Source organism: Odocoileus virginianus, chromosome 5, assembly GCF_023699985.2.
Source record: "Odocoileus virginianus isolate 20LAN1187 ecotype Illinois chromosome 5, Ovbor_1.2, whole genome shotgun sequence".
NCBI lineage: Eukaryota > Metazoa > Chordata > Mammalia > Artiodactyla > Cervidae > Odocoileus > Odocoileus virginianus.
The window spans coordinates 18,491,992-18,512,624 of record NC_069678.1 but is presented as its reverse complement, the minus strand read 5'-3'; the positions used below and the strand labels follow the sequence as shown (position 1 = coordinate 18,512,624).

Here is a 20,633-nt window from a genome sequence, read left to right as displayed (position 1 = left end):
CATCAGAAGGAACTACTAAGAATAGCAAGACCCTATGGATAGAACTGGAGTTGATTTGTGGAGACATTCACAAACTAGAATAAGGATAAGTGAAATCAGATATGTAAAGGTACTCTGCAAACCATGATGTTAAAATGTGAGCTATTTTCACATTTTACCAGAGCCTTGTGACTAGATGCACTACTAGGGAAGCACATAGAAGAAGAAAGGTGGGAAGGTTTAAATTGAGTCTTAGAAAAAAAAAACACCTCAGTTTTCCATAACCAATTGCCTTAGGATAAATGAGAATCCAATAGAGGAGAAAGAAAAAAGAGCTATTAGAAGTATAGGTGGAGAATCAGGAATGCATAATATCATAGAGGCTAGGGAGAAAAGGCATTTCAAAGAAGATAATGTAATTGTCAAGGAGTCAAAAGCAATAGGGAGCTTAATTGGGAGAAATGTATGAGAAAGCCCACTGAAGTCAACAGGTCACAGATCTTTGATGAATTTAGAGAAAGAAGATCAAAACTAGATTACGAGTATAAAGGAAAGGAGGTATCCTGAATCCCTCTTGTTCAAAGAAGTTTTTGTGCCAAAACCTGGGAGGCCAAAAAGGATAAAGCAGGCCCAGACTGGAAATTTGACTCAGCGGCCACCTGAGTGAGGTTGACCACACGTCAACTGCAAACAAGGCAGGTAAGAACAGCAGGCAGCAATGGTTCAGAAGTCAGAAAGGAGTCGGGAATCAGACGAAAAGACTCATAAGTATCCTGTTAGAAACTCAGAACAGCAAAGGATAATCAGCTGTGAGAGACAGCAGCTAAGAGGGAAACAGGAATGTACCCAGAAGACACGTAACATACGTTACTAGAAAATGCCTGAAAAAATAGAAACCCATTAAGTATTTGTTTCATAAATGAATGCATTCACAAATAATAATATGATACCACATAGAATGAGTATGAGTTTCGAATCAGACCTCAATTCATATCCTAGCTCATTTATTCACTCCATAAACTTTTTTATATGTGCTTGGAATATACAAGACCCTAAGGATCCAAAAGTAAAAGATGTACCTCTGGACTTCAACAACTCACAATTGATTGACAGAGTCAGAAAGAAAGTGACAATTGCTCTGTAATGTGATACGTGCTATGACAAATGTGTGTGCAGATGTGTAGCTCTAACCCACAGGCTCTCAGAGGTGATCCGCTGAGCTCAGACCCAAAGGGCAAAAAAGATCAGGAGGACCGGGTGGGGGGTGTGGGGGGCGGTGTGGAAGCGGGGTGTGTTTGGCAATTCAAACCAGACAGAATAACGAGGGCAGATATTCAGAGGTGTGTGAGCATAGCTTGCTCAGGGAGCTAAATGCTTAAGCACATATAGAGCGAAAGTACGGACGTTAGGTCGGGAGAGGGAAACGGGTTGGGACAGATGAGGGCAGAGTGATAAATAGGGGCCAGAACATAAAGGACTTTGTGTGACATGCTAAAGAGATTGGATTTTATCCCAAAGATGATGAGAAGCAAATGAATTTTAAGCAGGAGAAAGACAAGATCAAATTTGCATTTTAGAAATAGCAACAGCATGGAGGATGGGTTGGAAAGAGATGAAGCTGGTCATAGACAGAATCATTTAATTTAATAATTAAATTCCACTACTTACACTGATAAGTAGAAAATGATGAGGGCCGGAATTCAGCTAAGAGGTAGAGGGCATGTAGAGGCCAGGAGACAGGAATGACAGGGCAGGCATCTGATCAATTTTAAGGAGGGAGAGAAAAGGGGCTGGGTGACTCCTTGGCTTCTGGCTCAGTATCATGGAGAGGATGGCAGTGGAGAGGAAGGAAACGAAGAGGGCGGGAGAATGGATATGTATTCACTTCCATCCACGATTCAAGCACTGTGTAAGGATGTTTACATATATTATTTAGTCTTCACAACAAACTCAGCTAGTGGGTATCACTAACCCCTTTTCCCAAACAAGAAAATGAAGTTCAGAGAGTTTAACTTACCAGGCTACAACCAACACAGATGTTTTTCAGACCTGGGCTGGGACAAGCATGATGGAAGAGGGCAAGGACATGAGTTAACCCTGAAAACCTGTCCACCGTGGATGCCACAGGCATCCTGCAGCACCTCTCGGTCTCAATTTGCCCAAAAGGAGAGACCCTGGAACTGGGGGAGCATTCTGCACACAGAAGAGCACACTCAGAGAGGCGTGTTCCTAAAGCTACTCCATCAAAGGATGCAAGGTGAACTCCTCCAAGAGTAAGAAGGCTCGGGGCCAGCGAATTCCTGGAGAGTCCAGTGGTTAGGGCTCCATGCTTTCACTTCCAAGGGTGAGGGTTCATTCCTCAGTTGGCGGGAGAAAAATGGTTCAGGGCAATTCCTTTGCCCCAGGTGGAGGGCAGCCCTCAGCCAGAGAATCTCTCCTCTAGCCTGAACTCCTCCCTAATCAATACTGATCTAGGAAGAGCCTCCCTTCCCCAGTCTGGGAATGGCCCAGCCTGATAATATCTGACTCTCATGGAGCTGGGTCTCAGTGACATCAAATAGTTAGGAAAGGAGCAAAAAGAAAAAAAGAGAGAGAGAGAGAGAAAGAAAGAAAGAAACTCAACAAGCAAGAACTAGAGTCAAAATTTGCACTTAGGTCTGTATGACGCCAAACTCCATGCTCTCTCTACTTTTGCGTGTTCGGATAGTCACCAAGTTAGGTTATATAGGAGATGTTAGTTTGTGGTGAGTTGACAATGATTTCTATTTTGTTTTATTTTTTCCATTTTTATTGAGCTACAATTGATATATAACATTGTATAAGTTTAAGGTGAATAGCATAATGATTTGATATGTACATATTGAAAAATGATTCATCACGTAATTATAATATTTTTCCTTGTAACGAGAACTTTTAAGATCTGCTCTCTTAGCAATCTTCAAATATACAATATAGTTTTGTTAACTATAGTCACCATGTTGTGTATTACAACCTCAGAATTTATTTAAGTTACAACTAGGAATTTGTGCCTTCTGACCAGCATCACCCAAAGACCCTTTCCCCCTACCTCTGCCAACCGAAAATCTGATCTCTGTTTCTATGAGTCTGAGTTTTTTAGATTCTACATATAAGTGAGATCATACAGTATTTATCTTTTTCTTATTCTTTTAGCATAATTCCCTCAAGGTCCATCCACGTTGTCACAAATGGTAGAATTTCCTTTTTTTTAATAACTGAATTAAATATATAACATATCTTAAATGGATATAACATGATACATATATAATATTGTATATGTATATAACATATATCTTACATCTCCTTTATACATGTATCTATTGATGGCCAGTTAGGTTGTTTCCATGTCTTGGCTATTACAAATATGGCTGCAATGATCATGGAGATAGAGATATCTCTTTGTGATTTTTTCCCTCCAGATATGCCCCTAAATGTGGAATTGTTGGATCACATGGTAGTTCTATTTTTAATTTTTTGAGGAACTGCCATCCTTTTTCCACAGTGGTTGCACCAATTTACATTCCCACCAACAGTACATAAGGTTTCCCTTTTCTCCACATCCTTACCACCGATATTATTTCTTGTCTTTTTTATTTTTAATTTTTTTTTATTGAGGTATAGTTGATGAACAATATAAATTTCAGGTGTACAACATAGTAGTTCATAATTTTTATATTTCTTGATGTATACACTGTGCCGTGCGCGCACAGTCAGTCAGTCATGTCCTACACTTTGCGGCCCACTGACTGTGACCTGCCAGGCTTCTCTGTCCCGGGAATGAATACTGGACTGGACTGCCTTTTCCTACTCCGGGGGATCTTCCAAAGCAGAGATCGAACCTGAGTCTTTTACATCTCTTACATCTGCATTGGCAAGCAGGTTCTTTATCACCAATGCCACCTGGGAAGCACAAATTATACTATTCATACTTGGTTTTTTTTTCGTTATGTTGCTTGTGCTTTAGGTATCATAAAGCTCCATTTCAGACATACTGAATTTGAGATGCCTATGTGACATCCAAGTAAAGTCATCTAATAAACTATTGGGTATAGTAGTCCTTGCACAAGTTATTTACACTCTCTGGCCTCAGTTTCCTCATCTTTAAAGGGGTGATATTATCTATCTTTTAGGGTAAATATTAGTAAGGATTCTTACACAGTACACTGCTCATAATAAGAGCAAACTAATGAAGCAATACCTATAATATGAAAGAAACATGATCTTTACCACACAAGTTAGAGTTTGATTATATATTTCCTGTAAGTGCTGGGAGTTCCATTTATTTATGCAGCCTCCATAATCAGACAGTAAATTCCATGATAATAGGAGCCCTTCTCTTTCCTCCGTCCCCATAGTGCCTCACCAGAGTGGGTACCTAATAACTTAATGCTAGGAGAAACTGGCAACTGTCAGAGTGGATAGGGGCCCAAGTGTGGAGGGCCCCATATTCCTTCCGTAGTCTCTACCCCAGTTGGTGGTACCACCGTTCTCTCAATCACCCATGCTAGGAACCTGGAGTCATCTTTAACTCCTCTTCACCAAGTTCCAAGTACTTCACCTCCCATGTATTTTTCAAAACCCTCTCCTCCACTGTATCCTCCCACTATCCTAGATCAGGCTTATTTACCCTGCATCTACTTTATGGCAAGAGTTCCAACTGGTTTCTTTGCCTCCAGTCCTGCCCCCAACACCCGGATCCATCTTCCAAACAGTCAGTAGTTAGATATCTACAACAGATCTGACCATGTCATTTCCCATTTTACCCTTTAAAAGCTTCCTGATGGACTTAAGCTGCTATCTCCAGCACACAAGGTCTCCCATGAACCAGCACTGCCTACATCCCAACCTCATATCCCATCTCTCTAGACTTCTCTCTTCCCATCCCAGCCTGAAATGTTATGCTCCAGCAAGAAAAGCCTGTTTGTGGTTCTACCATATCTACTTTATTGTATCTGGCTTTTCCAACTTCTCAGATTGCACCCTCTCCTGAACTACCTTTTATTTTTTATCTGGCTAACTCCTCATTATCCTTTAAAAATCAACTCAGTTGTCATTCCTTCCGAAAGCCTTTCCTGCCTCCTCCTCAACACCTCTTTGCCAAAGCAGGATTAAATGTCCCTCTTCTGTGGTCCCATAAAGCTCTGTGCATAGCATCATCAGTGATTTGATTATATTTCTTTTTGGTTTTTTTTTTGCCTCACCATCCAGTGCGATCTTAGTTCCCCAGCCAGGGATCAGACCCGCACCCCTGAATTGAAAGCATGGAGTCTTAACCACTGGACTGCCAGGGAAGTCTCTGGTTATATTTCTTAATATCTACTTAAAGGTCTGTCTCCCCACTCTGCACGTTTAAACTCCACAAGGGCAGGAGAGCATCTTATTCATCTTTTTTCCCTTGGGCTTTTATTTATCTTTTTTATCCCTAGTGTCTAATATATAGGAGGTTCTCAGTATTTGTTGATTGAATGAGTTAGTGTAAATTCTCACAAGAGTCCCACTCAAGCAAAGATAACAACAGATGCACACACATAAATATGCAAGGACCGGATCCAAGTCTGTGCTCTCTGGAACTCGGCTTACTTCATAATGCAGTAGTTACACATATTTGGATGTTGTACCTACTTGAGATGAAGAGGACCTAAATGAAGCTCTTTCTAACCCAGGCTCTTATCTCTGTCTCTAAGTGTATTTTTATGGTTCTAGCCTGAATTTGGTTTTTACCTCACTGTCAGAGCAACATTAGCTATAATTTAGTCCTTAACTGAAGAAACGAACAATATGACAAAAAGAAAAAATGCTATATTCTAGTGGTAGAAGACTATATAAGTGCAGGAACAACAAACACCCATGGAGATGCGCACTGAGAAAGAACTTTCAAGGTGAAAGATTGAGATTTGTACCTTATTGCAGTGTTTGCACGATCAGATTTATCCAGGATCGATTTATCCAACATAGTACCCATCCCCAACACATCCAAATAGCTTTTGAAATTATGTTTTTCCATTCATAAATTTGGGAGAGAGTGTTGTATACACACATACACACTTTTTCTTTTCAGAATTCTCACTTTTTAATTTTCTATTTCTATTTTAATCAACTGTGGTTGATTCGGGTTTCCCTGGTGGTTCAGTGGTAAAGAACCCTCCTGCCAATGCAGGAGACATTAGATCCCTGTGTCAAGAAGATCCCCTGGAGAAGGAAATGGCAACCCACTCCAGTACTCTTGCCTGGGAAATCCCATGGACAGTGGCGTCTGGTAGGTTACACTCCATGGGGTTGCAAAACGTCAGGCATGGCTTAGCAATGAAAAAATACCAGCAACTGTAGTTGATTTACAATACTGTAGTTTCAGGTGTATGGCAAAGTGATTCAGTTATACATGTATCCATCTTTTTCATATTCTTTTCCTATTTATGTTACTACAGAATATTGAGCAGATTTCTCTGTGCTATACTGTAGGTCCTTATTGGTTATCTATTATAGAAATAGTCATGTGTATATGTCAATCCCAAACTCCGAATTTATATTTCCCACCCCCCTTTCCCCTTTGGTAACCATAAATTTGTTTTCTATGTCTGTGAGTCTGTTTCTGTTTTGTAAATAAATTCAGTTGTATCATTTTTTTAGGTTCTGCATATAGGCAATATCATATGAATTTGTCTTTGTCTGACTTACTTTACTCAGTATGATAATCTCCAGGTCCATCCATGTTGCTGCAAATGGCATTATTTCATTCTTTTTAATGGGTGAGTAATATTCCATTGTATATATGTACCACAACTTCTTCATCCATTCATGTGTCAATGGACATTTAGATTGCTTCCATCCCTTGGCTACTGTAAACAGTGTTACAATGAATACTGGGGTACATGTATCCTTTCAAACCAGTTTTCTCTGGACATAAGCCCAGGAGTGGGATTGCAGGGTCATATGGTAGCTCTATTTTTAGTTTTTTAAGGAATCTCCATACTGTTCTCCATAGTGACTGCACCAATTTACATTCCTACCAGCAGTGTAGGAGGGTTCCCTTTTCTCCACACCCTCTCCAGCATTTATTGCTTGTAAACTTTTTGATGATGGCCATTCTGACTGGTATGAGGTGATATCTCATTGTAGTTTTGATTTGCATTTCTCTAATAATTAATGATGTTGAGCATCTTTTCAAGTGCCTCTTGGCCATCTGAACACACGCACACTTTTTATACTTGCAAAAATATTCTTCAGTATTTATGGAGCAGTAGACAACCATCAGAGAAGGCAATGGCAACCCACTCCAGTACTCTTGCCTGGAAAATCCCATGGACGGAGGAGCCTGGTAGGCTGCAGTCCATGGGGTCGCTAGGAGTCAGACACAACTGGGTGACTTCACTTTGACTTTTCACTTTCATGCATTGGAGAAGGCAATGGCAACCCACTCCAGTGTTCTTGCCTGGAGAATCCCAGGGACAGGGGAGCCTGGTGGGCTGCCATCTGTGGGGTCACACAGAGCCGGACACGACTGAAGTGACTTAGCAGCAGCAGCAGCAATAGACAACCATGGTGAAGGCTCCTACTTCTGATTCTTAAACTTATTACTTAGAAGTCCTCCATCTTGGCTCCATACAGGACCAGGTACATAAATTGCAGGGCCCACTGAAAAATGAAAATGCAGAGTCCCTTTTTCAAACATCATTAAGAATTTCAAGCCAGTAGAAATATCAGAGCATTAAAACAAGCCCAAGATCCTTCTGAGCACAGAGCCTGTATGAATTCATGGGCACACTCCCATGAAGCCCATCTCTGGTGCACGAGTCCCCAGATCAATCCCAAATACCTCTAACGTTCTAGGGGCCACTCTGATTTAATTCTCAGCCCTCCCTGCTTCGGAAGTGGTGCCTCTTCCAGCTCTTTATAGATAAGCTCTTAATTAGGCCCCAGTCTCTTTTGAAGAACTTACCTCAGAGGAGCAGTGTACAATTGTTATGCCTATTCTTTTACTGCGGACATACCGCATGTGGAAAAGCTTGTTGTCTCTCTCTCTCCCTCCATCCTCTCAGCTTGTCCAGAATCCATACACAGAGGACGCTGCAGATCTAACAGGAAACTTGGCAGTAGGGAGTCGCTATGGATCTGATAAGGAGCAGTTTCTAATGAGTCACGAGGTCTCCTCCTGCCAGGGTCCCTCCCCATGTGCCAGCAGCCAGCACCACGGGCATGCTGGGAAAAACTCCCACCCAAGTCTTTGCCCTGGGTCCAGAGTCTGTGCCCCATCTAGGTAACCGCTGAGAACGGAGGCTACACACAACAGAAGTTCCTTGTTTTGCAGGTACCGAGGGCCATAATCCCTAACTCTAAACACTGGCAGCTCCTGAGATCAAGCGGAAAGCAGGTCAGAGGGGGTGTCTGGGGAGAAGAATCCAGCACCAGATTCTGTGGCCTGCAGGTTACATGTTGTGTAAGAGGAGCAGGTAGGAGATCTTTTGGGGGTCAGAGATTCAAGCAATGAAGTGCAGACAGTGCAGGGGGTCAGGCCCAGGGGAGGTTTGGGGAGAGGCTCTGCAGAACGGGGGTCGAATGTCAAGGGGGGTCTAGAGCTGACTGCTAACCCCTCCCAAATTCAGGGGCCTGCAACAGCCACCCCAATACCTGAAGCCATGGCCAGTGGGGAAGATGAGCCGAGGAACTGCGCAGTGTGTGGGGACCGGGCTACAGGCTACCACTTCCATGCCCTGACTTGTGAGGGTTGCAAGGGTTTCTTCAGGTGAGAACCTCCTCCTCAACACAAACAACCTCCCAAACTGCCTGCCAGGCAGCCTTTAAGCCTCGGCACACGCCAGGGCTTGTCCGGCTACAGCACTCTTGCTTCTTGGAACCCAACCACCCTGTAGCTAGCACATGACCCACTGGCAACCTCCACACTGTATAAACACGTGGCAGAAGAACAGAGGGAGGCAGAGTGTGTGTCCTCTGGACACAGCCCCTTAGCCAAGTGTACTCACCACCTGCAAAGCACCAAACTAGCGTAGTCTATACTGACTGACTGGGTGCCCCATGGAAATGCTTCAGATGTATTGTGTCCTCCCTACCCCTAGGGACTTCTGGACACAGCTCAGATTAGCCCATGTCACCCTAGATTCTGGATTTTAGTTCCCCAACCAGGGATTGAACCCGGGCCCTTGGCAGTGAAAGCACCGAGTGCTAACCACTGGACCACCAGGGAATCCCTACCATAGATTCTTTGGGATTGTATCATTGTAGCCCCTCACACACCCACCTGCTTGCTGCCATCCCTGACCCTCACAACATCTGTCTCCATAGGAGAACAGTCAACAAAAGCACCAGCCTCACATGCCCCTTCGCTGGAAGCTGTGAGGTCAACAAGGCCCAGAGGCGCCACTGCCCAGCCTGCAGGTTGCAGAAGTGCTTGGATGCTGGCATGAAGAAGGACAGTGAGTTGGCCCCCTACCATCCCAAGAATCCACTGTGTCCCCCCCACCCACTGACTATGCTTTGCCCATGTTCCCACAACATTATTCTCCACGTGGAAGACAGAGGAAGCTTTCTGAAACAAGTCAGACAATGTCTCTACCCTGCTCAGATCTCCAAGGGCTCCTCACCTCTCTTCTTGTCCATGGTCTCACAGTCCCATGTCTGCCATACCACCTCTCAGATTTCACTTCTTCCTCTTCCCCTGGCTCAATCCATCCCAGCCACACTGATGCCAATGCCATTCTCAAACACACCAAAGCACCCTCTCCAGGGGACTTACGTAACTCATACTTGCAGTTGCCATTCCCTCTTACCCGGAATGCTCTTTTCCTAGGTATTCTTATGGCCTGCTTTTTCTCCTCTCTCTCTCAAGTATAGTGCCTATGACTTACTAGCTACTCAATGATTGATTTAATTTTTTTCTCAGTGCCAAGTAATTAGGTTCAGCCCCCAAAAGACAATGTAACTTGTAATAAACTTAAACTAACAGGAATCAGCTTGCCTAAGGACACTCAGCTGAAAACTGGAGAGTCAGTATTCACCAGACCCTTATTTTCTTTGTGACATGACATTACTTTTCACCATGGAGCAGTAGAAAAGAAACTGTAGAAGTCAAAAAATCTTGAATCCAGTCTATATCACATCAGTAGTTTGTGACCTTGGACCTGTAACTAGAATGTCAGCCTGTCTGTGTTTCTGAAAAACATGGAAATCACACCTGCCCTCTCTACTCATGGGATTGTTTCATTCACTGAGACCTAACCTCAGAAGCTTTGAAATTATAAAGCTATTGCAACACAAGGTGATGTTTTTGGTATCACGAGCCCTCCCTCTTCAATATTCCCCCAGAAGCCAAACATCTCCTAATACTTTCCCCACTTTATTGTCCACCCTTCCTTTCCCTCCCACAGTGCACTGTTTTCTGCCAGTGTCCCATGGGTCGGAGAAAATGTACAGGAATCCCCTACCACCTGGAGCCTCTGGGACTCCAGTCGAGCCCAAGGAAACCTCAGGAACTCTCCTCCCTCCTTGTATCCATTGTGCAGAGTGTCCAAGGGTCTCAAGCCAGGGGCTGGCAGAGAGATGTGCTCTCTGCTGGTCTCAATAGCTTTGTCACATCCCTTCCCCGGGCACAGTGATCCTATCAGCAGAAGCCCTGGCATTGCGGCGAGCAAGACAGGCCCAGCGACGGGCACAGCAAGCATCGATGCAGCTGAGTAAGGAGCAGAAAGAGCTAGTCCGGACACTCCTGGGGGCCCACGCTCGCCATGTGGGCTCCATGTTTGACCAGTTTGTGCAGTTCAGGGTGAGCATCTATGGGATTCAAGATGAAATAAGACAAAAAGGGTGCCCAAGGAGGCTGGCCTGAGGGAGGGGACTGTGTGCCATGCCCTGATAGAGGACAGGACTTCTCCAGAACCCCAGCCGAGGCAGCCTTCTCAGCCTGGAATCCTTCCAAGATAAAGCTGTTGGGTTAGTCACTTAGTCGTGTCTGACTCTTTGTGACCCCATGGACTGTAGCCCACCAGGCTTCTCTGTTCATGGGATTTCCCAGGCAAGAATATTAGAGTCGGTTGCCATTTCCTCCTTCAGAGAATCTTCCCAACACAGGGATCAAACCTGGGTCTCCCATATTGCAGGCAGTCTTTACTGTTTGAGCCATCAGATAAAACTAGATACCTAGAAGAGACCCCCAGGACTGGGGCCTCTCACTCAGGCTCTGATCTCTGCAGCCACCAGCTCATCTGTTCAGCCATCACCAGCGTTTGCCCAGCCTGGTGCCTGTACTGCCCCTTCTCATGCATTTTGCAGATGTCAACACTTTCATGGTACAGCAAATCATCAAGTTCACCAAGGATCTGCCCCTTTTTCGGTATGTGACTCCTCCCCGTGCCTTTCAGGAAGAAATTGCTCCAGTAAATTATAATACCACTCCATTAAAAAAAACAAAAAACTCACTAACCAAACTAACCCATCCCTCAGCCCTTTCAAGTACCGGATCTTGAATTCTCAGCTTGGCTTTTAAGCATCTCAATAAGAACTGGGGGTTCCTCTCCCTCTCTGAAGTTCAGCCTAAAGTGCAGGTTTCCTGCTTCTTACAGGTCCTTGCCCATGGAGGACCAGATCTCCCTTCTCAAGGGAGCAGCTATAGAAATCTGTCAAATTGCACTTAACACCACTTTCTCTCTCCAAACACAAAACTTCCACTGTGGGCCTCTTCGCTACACCATAGAAGATGCAGCACAAGGTAAGATGGTGCTCGGGCAGTGGAGGGCATGCATTCCTTTGGTAGGGTACGTAGCGAGGTGACCCACAGGCTCCTAAGCCTAGTATCTCCCACAGCGGGGTTCCAGAAAGAGTTTTTGGAGTTCATCTTTGGCTTCCATAGGACACTGCGCCGACTACAGCTCCGGGAGCCTGAGTATGTGCTCATGGCTGCAGTGGCCCTCTTCTCTCCTGGTGAGCGTCCCCCAAAGCCCAGAAACTTCCATTCTACCACCTCTGCCCAAACTCCCAGCTCCCTCAATCCATCCATCCAGGCATTGTAGTCTTCAAACCTGTGGAGTGGGTCTATCCCAGTCTTGGCTCTCCAAGCCACCCACAACCGCCCATCTTATCCTTCCTGACTCCCTATCTTACAGACCGGCCTGGAATAACCTGCAGGGAGGAGATCGACCAGTTGCAAGAGGAGATGGCGCTGACTCTGCAGAACTACATCCAAGGCCAGCAGCCGCGGCCCCAGCACCGGTATGGTGGGATTGGGCACGGGGAGGCTGGGTGAACTGAACTCAGGATGAGTACTTTCACTGTCCTTTCCTTTGGAACACCAGGGCCCCTGGGGATCTAGTCCTTCCCTCCCGTTTCACAGAGTTTCGGCATTCAAATGGCTCCTACTGCTGTTTCATCTCACTTTTTCCAGATCTTTTTATTCAGCAGAGATGCAAAGTGGTAGCTCACAGGCTCTGTGTAATAGCATTCCTGAGATTGATGACATCTATCACCTCACCAAGCCAACCTCTCCAGACTAAAGCAACCTTATCAAGAGTCTTGTTCACTCTCTCGGCCCTTCCCCTCCTCTCCATTGGTCCAATTCCTTTAATTTTCCATTCCCCTTGAAGTTATGGTCATTCAGTTTCATGGTCAAAGCCAGTCCCTGGTTCCACAGTCCATGAGCTAACCAGGCTCTGGGGCACACTCCACTTCTGTGTTGCTTATTCCTGAATGTGCCAGTTTGATCAGAAGAGGGGTGCGTTATCATACCAAAGAACATACCCACCTTCTAGAACCTGCTCTACAAGGCCAGATCCACACAGTTGAAGATCTGGCCAAGGCAGGGGTTTCTTCTCACCTGGCCCTCTGGCTCAAGAAAAACAGCATGGTGAGAGCAATCAGTGTCACAAAGAGGCCCCCTTGGAACTTGGTGTTCAGACCTAGCTTCACTGAGAGGCAATTCAGGGGGTCAGGGCCTCAGGACAAGACTCTTAGCTGCCTAATTTCTCTCCTCTTTCCCTGGTGACCACAAAGGTTTCTATATGCGAAGCTGCTGGGCCTCTTGGCTGATCTCCGAAGCATTCACGATGCATTTTGGTACCAAATCCAGAACATCCAGGGACTGTCCACCATGATGCCACTGCTCCAGGAGATCTGCAGCTGAGGCCCAATCTACCTCCTTTCCCAGCCCCACCTGGACACGTTGGACTGGAAAGGGGAGAATCCTGGGGCCAGAGATTGCAGACAGTAAACAGGGAGCCCACTGGTTGCAAAGACAGATTAAAGCAGTAACTGCCTCTTCATGCAGTAATAGGGAGAGTGAGGAGTGCTGTGGGGACAAAGTTGTTCTCTGGAAGCACAGAAGATGGGGAAGGAGGAAGCCTCAGGGCTAAGAGGTAAAGAAGCTCCTTCTGGGAATAGGTGGGCCCCACTTTCTGAGGTCAAAGATTTAGCCCTTCAGTCCTTCTTTTCCCAGTTTGGGAAACTCTGGGATGGAACACAGGATGGGGAGTGAATCCCATGCAGATTTTTCTGCTCTGAAGAGAAAGAGGCTAGGAGCTTTAATCCACAGAGAAATAGAGGAGGTGGGAGTGAGGAGAGAAAATTCAGCCAGATACACCCCTTAATTCTTCTCCCCTAGTCCGGAGCCATAGGAGCATGGGAAAATGATACTGGACTGATGGCAGAGGTGGGAGACTCAAACCACTGCCTCAGCAGCTGCCCCTGCGGCAGCTTCAGTTCTGAGGAGGGTGTGGGCCTGTCCCCACTCTGCTCTTGGGACCCAGAGGTCACCCAGCAAGGTGGGCTCTGGAGGGCTCTGGCCCCAGGACACCTGACTCGGAGGCTCCAACTGTTGTGTGGGCTGGCTCTGGGGTGACCTCAGCCCACAGTGATGCTAAAGCCACAGTGGAATCTGTTGCGCCAGTGATTAAGGAAGGCTCCGAGGGCAAGGGTGACAGGCAGGGGGGGCATCTTCTTCTCCAGCACAGCACCCACACACCAGTTACTATCCACCAAGCCTGTTGGGGAAGAGAAATACACACTATGTTATTTAACAGGGCTTGGAGAAAGGGGTCAGCGGATTTAAGGCAGCGCTTCCCTCCCACTGCCTGCCCCAATCCCTCAGCACTTTGGAATATCATCTGAACAGCCCTCACCTCTAAATACCATGTTGGCCTGGGGCAGAGTCAGGTGGTAACCAAAGGAGAAGGTTGTGTCTTGTAGCCTTGTGTTTGCTTCAAACTCCACTCCAACCTGAACCTGAGAACGGTGGGGCAAGGATGGGAGACGGATCTGTCTCAGTGAAGACGAGAGGAGTCCTGACAGAATGAAGGCATGCATGAAATGTATACATAGTGTGGGCAGGAAAAACAGCAGGCCAGCAGGGCCTGTGAGGGTCTGCAGGGACTTGTTGGGGGTAGGGGATGGGGTCAGTAGACTAACCTGTTCATTTGCCCTGTGGTAATAACTTGCATGGGCCCCACCTGATCCCACATTCAACGTAGCTACCCAGTGTACGGCTGTGAAAACCAAAGTACAAAAAAAAAGACCGTTACTGCAATAGAACACAGGCCACAACCTCCAGCCAAGTCCAGAATTGCCCTCCCCCTCACTGTTCTTCCTCACCCCATACCCGAGTACTTCCCAGCCAGTGTCAGGATGGCCCCCTCTTCGCCTGGCCGCCGGTGATAAACTAGCTCTCCTCCCAGCACCAGTCGATGAGTGAGGCTCTGCAGGAAGTGAGCGACCATGATCACTGTGGGGGAGTGGGGAGACCCGGAGTCAGTCATAGAGATAGGCCTGCTCTCTCATTCCCAACGGCCCCCGCCGCAGCCTGCCCCCAGAGTTTCTTCTCTAATCCCTGAACTGTACAGACAATGTAGAGGCATAGTCAACATCAGCAGGTGGGTGGCCAAGACCGAAAGAAGCCTGTACCCATTCCTCACCTGATTCCCCAATCAGGTCCGGATTTCCTAGGGTCAGAGTGGCTGTGTAGTCATCTCCCCGATACTCGCCATCAAACTGCCAGGTCAGGAACTTGGCCTGCTGCGTCTAGATAGGGAGAGCAAGAAGTAAAATCTCCCTCTCTCTTTGCAATCACTGCTGCCTCTACTCCTCTCCCTCAGCCACCAGGCAGAACACTTGAGGAGGAGAAAGAGGAAATGCTTCAGTGGATGAAAGCAGGACCCGCGGTCACCTGAAAGACAGCCTTGGCTCGGAGCCGCTCTGCCAAGAGGAGCAGGACCTGGGCGTTGAGGCTGCCACTGCTGTCCATATCTCCCACCACAGTGGGGAACACCTGTTGAAGAGTGTCCAGTCAGTAACACGGAGGGGAGGGGCCCCACTCAGCCTCAATCCAAACGTAGGATTTCTTTAACAGTACGCAGCACCCCCTAGTGGAATCACAAAGACAAACTCTGAACTCATCACACAGACGGGTTTCCCCCCACCTTCTCCCATTCAGAAGAAACACAGAGGACATACCCTGCCCATTCTTCCCCATGACAAACACATTTCCTCCTCCTCTACGCCTGAGTCCCAACTGGGCTTCGGGGGAGATAACCCAGGGGAGTGGAGCCCTCACCTCAGTGGGACTAAGTTGCCAGTCCCCTGCATAGGCCGCATGAAGATGATAGCCGGGCAAACCCAGAGCGCTCATGTGCACAGTGTGAGCCACCTGAGGAAAGAGAAATCAATGCAGGAGACAGCACTCCTGCTCCATTTCAATCCCCCATCCTACCCTTCATCTATTCCCCATCCGGCAGGTCTTTTAAGAAACCCAAACATTCCAACTCATACAGAGGGTCACCGGATTAAAAGCAACAAGTCCCACAGGCAAAGGAAGTCAAAAGGGCCCCATATCCCTCCTCTTTTGTCCCATATAGCCTGGCTAAGGGGGGAGCACAAAACGAAAGGAGAAGATCCAGGGACAGGCAGGGAGGAATAGTAAGGAGGGGCCAGAGAAGTGGGAGCACCTGGAAATGGCTGCTCAGAACCTTGTTGACAACGAGCTTCACTCCCTCCATCTGTGCTGGGAATACATCTGAAGGGAGGGGAGGGGGAAGGGAAGGAATAAGCAGACAAGGAACCCCTACCCCACGAAGTAGTCTCCCCTTTCAATCCCACAGAAGTGCTTTGGAGGAACTGACCTCCTCTCAAGTCCTGCAACAGGAAATGCTCCACTCCATGGGGGTGCCTGATCCTCCGTGAGGCTGCATGCCCCAGCTGTGATCTCCCCTTTTCAGCTCCCGTCACTGGACACCCAGCACTCAAGACCCCGCCCTGCTCTGCCCCTTCAACGTGAGCCGCCCAAATGCCTCGGGTGTCTGCTCACCTTTGCATAGGCGGTGCAGCTCATCAAAGCTCCCAGGGTTGGGGAGAGGCTCCTCTCGACGGGGGCTCCGGCGGGGCAAAGCCCCCATAGGTGCCAGGCCCAGTGTGTTCCCCATTTCAGCAGAGAGGTCAGGGAGGGGCCGGGGTTCGCCTGGCAAAGGACGCTGTTGCTCACTCTACCCTACACGGGCCCCACTCCCCATTATCCGGCTCCCCAGCCCCAGAAACTTCCACATAGTCCGACGCTAGACCTGGAACGGGAAAAGTAGGGGGGAGGGCACCGGTGGGGGGCTTGAACCCCAGGCACACTCCCATTTCATCTTTAATCCCGCTGTCACCCTCGTAACCTCCCCCACCCTCTAATCCTAGTCTCCACCACAGACTTTACCCAGCTTCCTAGTCCTTCTACTCTTCATCCCTAGGCCCTATGGCGAGGCTTGCAATGAGGCAATAACCCTTACCTTCTCAGACCATCGTGCTGCCCCTTTCCCCCAGGCACACCCCGGTCATCTTGATGGGGGCAGCCATCTTGAGTGATGGCACAACTGCGGCTTCACGCTGCAACCCCAGCGTGGTCACGGACGCCATCTTGGAACCGGGCGACAAAAGAGATTTCAGAGACCCAACCCTCCTTGATTGGGCTCCGCCCAATGGATTTTTAAAAAAGAAAAAGAAAAAGAAAAGGCTGCTTGGCTGCCGAGCATTGGCCAATAGAAGAGGAGAACGCAAAAGAGTGGCCGACCTTCCGTCCAGAGAGCTCCAACCCCGGCACTGCGGGGACAGGCTGTACTTGATTGGTTAGGTCCTTAGATCTACTGAAATAGATGGCGTTAAATTGCCCTGCCTCTCCAAGGTCGGGGAAAACCTTTTAATGAGCAAGACACTAGAGGGAGCGTCTTGGGGCCTGAGTCACTGAAGTTCCCTCCACTGTGTAGCCTGGAGACATATAGCCTGTGAAAGGTGGCCCAGGGAAGACTGAATACTTCTTTCGAACAGATTCAGACCTCTCCTAGGGGCCCCGCCCCCACCCAGACCCATACGAACCCGTGGGGACTGCTCTTCGCAGTCCTTCACAGTACACAGGACACCCTCAAATGGATTCCACTCATAGGTACAGCTCTCCGTAGGAAAAGGGACTCACCCTCCCTCCTGGAGGTCCAAACCTTTTAAAGTTCACCCTCTTGTCCGCTGTGTAGAAGGGGAATGGGTGTGACAGTTTGGGGTAGAGGAGCAGGGACTGCAACCTGAGTTTCAGCAGTAGTCCCTGAAACACCTGACCTCTGAAGTTGATCGTTCCTTCCCTGGTTCCCTAGGAAAGAAAGAAAGTGAAAAGGTTCCCTAGGCAGAGTTGGCAAATAAAATCGAGAAGTATAGGCTCCTGCCCTCAAATGCGCTCCGCTCCAAAGCCAGGGACAAATCAGTGGAGCGCTCTTTCAAGCACTAAGTGCTCCACAGGGGAATAGTTGAAGATAGAATAAAATTTCGTAGGCTCTGGTCGCCTCCCCTGCTAGCTCTCACATCACCACTCCCATCTCTTAGGAAGAGGTCAAAGGATGAAAGATACAAATACTTGTGATATCTATTTAGCTGATTTCACCCAAATGCCTTGGGCCTGGGGAATGCATCTCTGTCCTCCCTCATAATCAGGACAGGGACAAGGGCCAGGGCCTTGGTCGGAGGGATGTTATGGCCCCTGCTGACTCATATTGACTGACCACTGCCTGGAACTGATAAGGGGATCGAATGCCCAGAGACCTTCAACCTTTATCCTGCCAGAGCACTCCAATGATGGGGGGGTGGGGAGGGTTGGGGGGGGGGTGTGGGGTGAGCAGCAGCTGCTTTCTGAATTTGTTTTATTGGGGGTGGGCTGTGCTTGCTCATCTGCACTCAGGAAGGTCATTCTGGTTCTAGTGTTTTCTCCCCCATCTCATTCATTACACATTAACTCAAAAAAGTACAGAGTCAATCACACCTGGCCTCTGGCCCTGATCCTTATTCTCCTAACCCGTCTTCCCCTCACCCCTGTCCCTGATTTTTTATTTTATCACCTTTCTTCTGTCTCACGATACCTCTCTGCCACGTTTCAGTGAATGGGGGTAGGGTTGGGAGATGAAATTTACCCATAATGGTACAAAGATACCAAGGGCTGAGGTCATTAGATCTGATACATCAAAGTTTTCCAGGAAAAAAACAGAAGGAAAAAAAAAAATAACAACAGAAGGAAACCCTAGAAATCCTGCTTACTGAAGGATTCAGATCCAAGGACTACTGCTCCCAGGCCCCAAAGGAATGAATCTTGAACAGGACTAAAATATATCCCCTTGGCATCCATTAAGGTCCTGCCTCCGACCCCATCACCAGACATCTCCTGTATGCTGGCCTCTCCTCCCCCCATTTCTCTAACTTGTTTACTCCATCATAGTCCCTGCCCCACTGGACTCCTCCAAAGTCCTTATCACCTGACTGGGTGGAGTGGGGAAGCCTAAAGATATATAGCCCCTGCCTCCTCAGCCAGGCCAGACACAGGCGGCAAGGACGGCATCGCTGACTAGGTACAGTAAAGCAGTAAGAGGCGAGGGTGTCATTCAAAGGTTTAAATGTAGAAAAGGGGGGAACCGGGTCGGGGTGGACGTGTAGGGAGGGGGTCGCTGGGGAAGGGCTGAAGCCCATGCAGCTTCAGTGACCTCCCCTGCCCCCAACTTCACAGGCCACTTTCCCTACCGTTGCCACCATGAAGCTGCTTGCATTGACTGTGCTGCTCCTGACCGTCTGTAGCCTTGAAGGTGGGTGTGATCTGAAGAGGGCTCCCCAGGAGGAGAAGGTGCTTAGGTCCTGGCCGCCCCTCTGTCTGTGCTCCTATGCCCGGGTCTGGCAACCAGAGAGCTTAAGAGGAAACTCATCCCCTCTCTAACGCCCAGAAAACCCATCCAAAGACCTGGAGCTGGATACCTGTTCAGGGAGAGGGCTGAGGGCTGAGGCTGAATGCTGGCAGAGATGTGGGACTCATGCTGGGGACCCAACTGAGAGTGTGTGTGTGTGTTTCTGTGTGTGTGCAGGCGCTCTGGTTCGGAGACAGGCCGAAGAGCCGGATCTGCAGAGCCTGGTCTCTCAGTACTTCCAGACCGTGGCCAACTATGGCAAGGACCTCGTGGAGAAGGCCAAGGGCTCAGAGCTTCAAACCCAAGCCAAGTAAGTCTCAGCAAAGGGGGCGCAGGGACCAGGGGGCTGTGGAGAGAAAGAGGGAAGTTGGGAGATCCCACAGAACACTGGGCTCAGGGCTGGGGGTCTAGGGAGGATGAGGTCTAAAAATAGAGGAAATTCCATCATCACCCTACAGATCCCTCAGACCTCTTAGGTAGGGGCAGCAGGAACTGGGCTTCGGATTTCTATCTCTATGATCTGTTCCTCTGCCCAGTTGAGAGCTTGCCTCCCCTCCTGGGAGCTTCACCGTTCCAGGACAGACCAGGCACTAGGGTTTGGGGCCTTGGGGCTCACCTCCCACCACAAGAAGGCCAGTACCCGTCCATCACCCTAACTTCTAATCCCTCACGTTTCCAGGGCCTACTTTGAGAAGACACAGGAGGAACTGACACCCCTGTTCAAGAAGGCTGGGACTGACCTGCTTAACTTCTTGAGCAGTTTTATAGACCCCAAAAAAGAGCCTGCCACCAACTGAGGTGTCCAGACCCTGGTCTCCCATCCCTAGTTTGTTCCCTGGGACACCTACTGGCCAGGCCCGAAACTCCTCTCCCACCCACTCCTTGTTTTCTACAATAAACTTTGCAGGAATTAAGTTGTGAGCCTGGTCTGTTTGGGGAACCAGGAGAAATAAGGGTTGTGGGGGAAGAGTAGGAGGAAGAACAAAGAAATCTGCTTCTAACAGGAAAGGAATTTTGGTGTGAAGGGGTGGAGAAAGGGTTGACGAGACCAGTGATGGAAATGACAGGGGGTGAGGTGCTGGTGACTCTTCTCCAAACCCAAGGAATCTTTTTATAGGCCTGGGAATGGCCTAAAGAGACTTTGCCTTGGACATGGTAACTTGAAAGGCATGTAAGATTCATAATCTGAATCCCTAGACTCCTAGAGGTCACGGGAAATGAGAGCGCCCCTCAGAATTTCCTCTACCACACTATGAAGAGGAAAACACTTCCCCAAATGAGCCCAGAGGTGTCACCCAAGGCCCCTTCCTTCCATCTGAGCCAGGGGACACCATGCTTCTCCCCAGAAAAGAAAAGAAAGTGAAAGTCCCTCGGTCGTGTCCAACTCTTTAATTCTCCAGGCAAGAATACTGGACTGGGTAGCCTTTCCCTTCTCCAGGGGATCTTCCTGACTTAGGGATCAAA

General features: G+C 48.1%; 3 protein-coding genes and 1 long non-coding RNA gene across 7 annotated transcripts; 2 read left to right on the top strand and 2 right to left on the bottom strand.

Annotated features, from left to right (window-relative positions):
• Positions 1–4,528: 4,528 nt before the first annotated feature.
• Positions 4,529–8,710, bottom strand: LOC110146303 (uncharacterized). The gene is made up of 3 exons (XR_002316499.2): positions 8,623–8,710; positions 7,934–8,106; positions 4,529–7,629 (listed from the first exon to the last, which is right to left on the bottom strand). It is a non-coding gene; the product is annotated as an uncharacterized lncRNA (long non-coding RNA).
• Positions 8,631–13,267, top strand: NR1I3 (nuclear receptor subfamily 1 group I member 3). The gene is made up of 8 exons (XM_020907059.2): positions 8,631–8,737; positions 9,295–9,425; positions 10,602–10,771; positions 11,199–11,338; positions 11,568–11,713; positions 11,809–11,925; positions 12,108–12,213; positions 12,991–13,267. The coding sequence occupies exons 1-8, from the start codon at positions 8,631–8,633 to the stop codon at positions 13,118–13,120; spliced, it is 1,047 nt and encodes a 348-aa protein (XP_020762718.2). The 3' UTR covers positions 13,121–13,267.
• A 216-nt stretch (positions 13,268–13,483) lies between these two features.
• On the bottom strand, positions 13,484–17,594 carry TOMM40L (translocase of outer mitochondrial membrane 40 like). 2 transcript variants are annotated; one of them, XM_070467665.1, is made up of 10 exons: positions 16,752–17,594; positions 16,292–16,541; positions 15,933–16,000; positions 15,542–15,634; positions 15,155–15,256; positions 14,904–15,009; positions 14,591–14,713; positions 14,401–14,477; positions 14,115–14,217; positions 13,484–13,976 (listed from the first exon to the last, which is right to left on the bottom strand). In XM_070467665.1, exons 2-10 carry the CDS (start codon positions 16,404–16,406, stop codon positions 13,837–13,839), a joined length of 927 nt encoding a protein of 308 aa, XP_070323766.1. In that variant the 5' UTR covers positions 16,407–16,541; positions 16,752–17,594; the 3' UTR covers positions 13,484–13,836. The 2 variants fall into 2 exon arrangements, with proteins under 2 accessions (XP_070323766.1, XP_020762723.1); XM_020907064.2 differs by lacking the exons at positions 15,933–16,000; positions 16,752–17,594 and having other exon boundaries at positions 16,292–16,407.
• A 1,157-nt stretch (positions 17,595–18,751) lies between these two features.
• On the top strand, positions 18,752–20,083 carry APOA2 (apolipoprotein A2). Of its 3 annotated transcripts, none has more exons than XM_020907065.2 (4): positions 18,752–18,842; positions 18,998–19,073; positions 19,347–19,479; positions 19,849–20,083. In XM_020907065.2, the coding sequence occupies exons 2-4, from the start codon at positions 19,022–19,024 to the stop codon at positions 19,964–19,966; spliced, it is 303 nt and encodes a 100-aa protein (XP_020762724.2). In that variant the 5' UTR covers positions 18,752–18,842; positions 18,998–19,021; the 3' UTR covers positions 19,967–20,083. The 3 variants fall into 3 exon arrangements, with proteins under 3 accessions (XP_020762724.2, XP_070323765.1, XP_070323764.1); XM_070467664.1 differs by having other exon boundaries at positions 18,764–18,855; XM_070467663.1 differs by having other exon boundaries at positions 18,794–18,881.
• The last annotated feature ends 550 nt before the right edge of the window (positions 20,084–20,633 follow it).

Coding starts and splice junctions, on each gene's coding strand:
- NR1I3 (XM_020907059.2), top strand. CDS start 8,631: ATGGCCAGTGGGGAAGATGAGCCGAGGAACTGCGCAGTGTGTGGGGAC. Junction 9,426..10,601: donor TGCTGGCATGAAGAAGGACA/GTGAGTTGGCCC, acceptor CCCCGGGCACAG/TGATCCTATCAGCAGAAGCC. Junction 11,926..12,107: donor AGTGGCCCTCTTCTCTCCTG/GTGAGCGTCCCC, acceptor CCTATCTTACAG/ACCGGCCTGGAATAACCTGC.
- TOMM40L (XM_070467665.1), bottom strand. CDS start 16,406: ATGGGGAACACACTGGGCCTGGCACCTATGGGGGCTTTGCCCCGCCGG. Junction 15,635..15,932: donor TTCTGAGCAGCCATTTCCAG/GTGCTCCCACTT, acceptor CTCTTTCCTCAG/GTGGCTCACACTGTGCACAT. Junction 14,478..14,590: donor ACTGGCTGGGAAGTACTCGG/GTATGGGGTGAG, acceptor TGGTTTTCACAG/CCGTACACTGGGTAGCTACG.
- APOA2 (XM_020907065.2), top strand. CDS start 19,022: ATGAAGCTGCTTGCATTGACTGTGCTGCTCCTGACCGTCTGTAGCCTT. Junction 19,074..19,346: donor GACCGTCTGTAGCCTTGAAG/GTGGGTGTGATC, acceptor GTGTGTGTGCAG/GCGCTCTGGTTCGGAGACAG. Junction 19,480..19,848: donor GAGCTTCAAACCCAAGCCAA/GTAAGTCTCAGC, acceptor TCACGTTTCCAG/GGCCTACTTTGAGAAGACAC.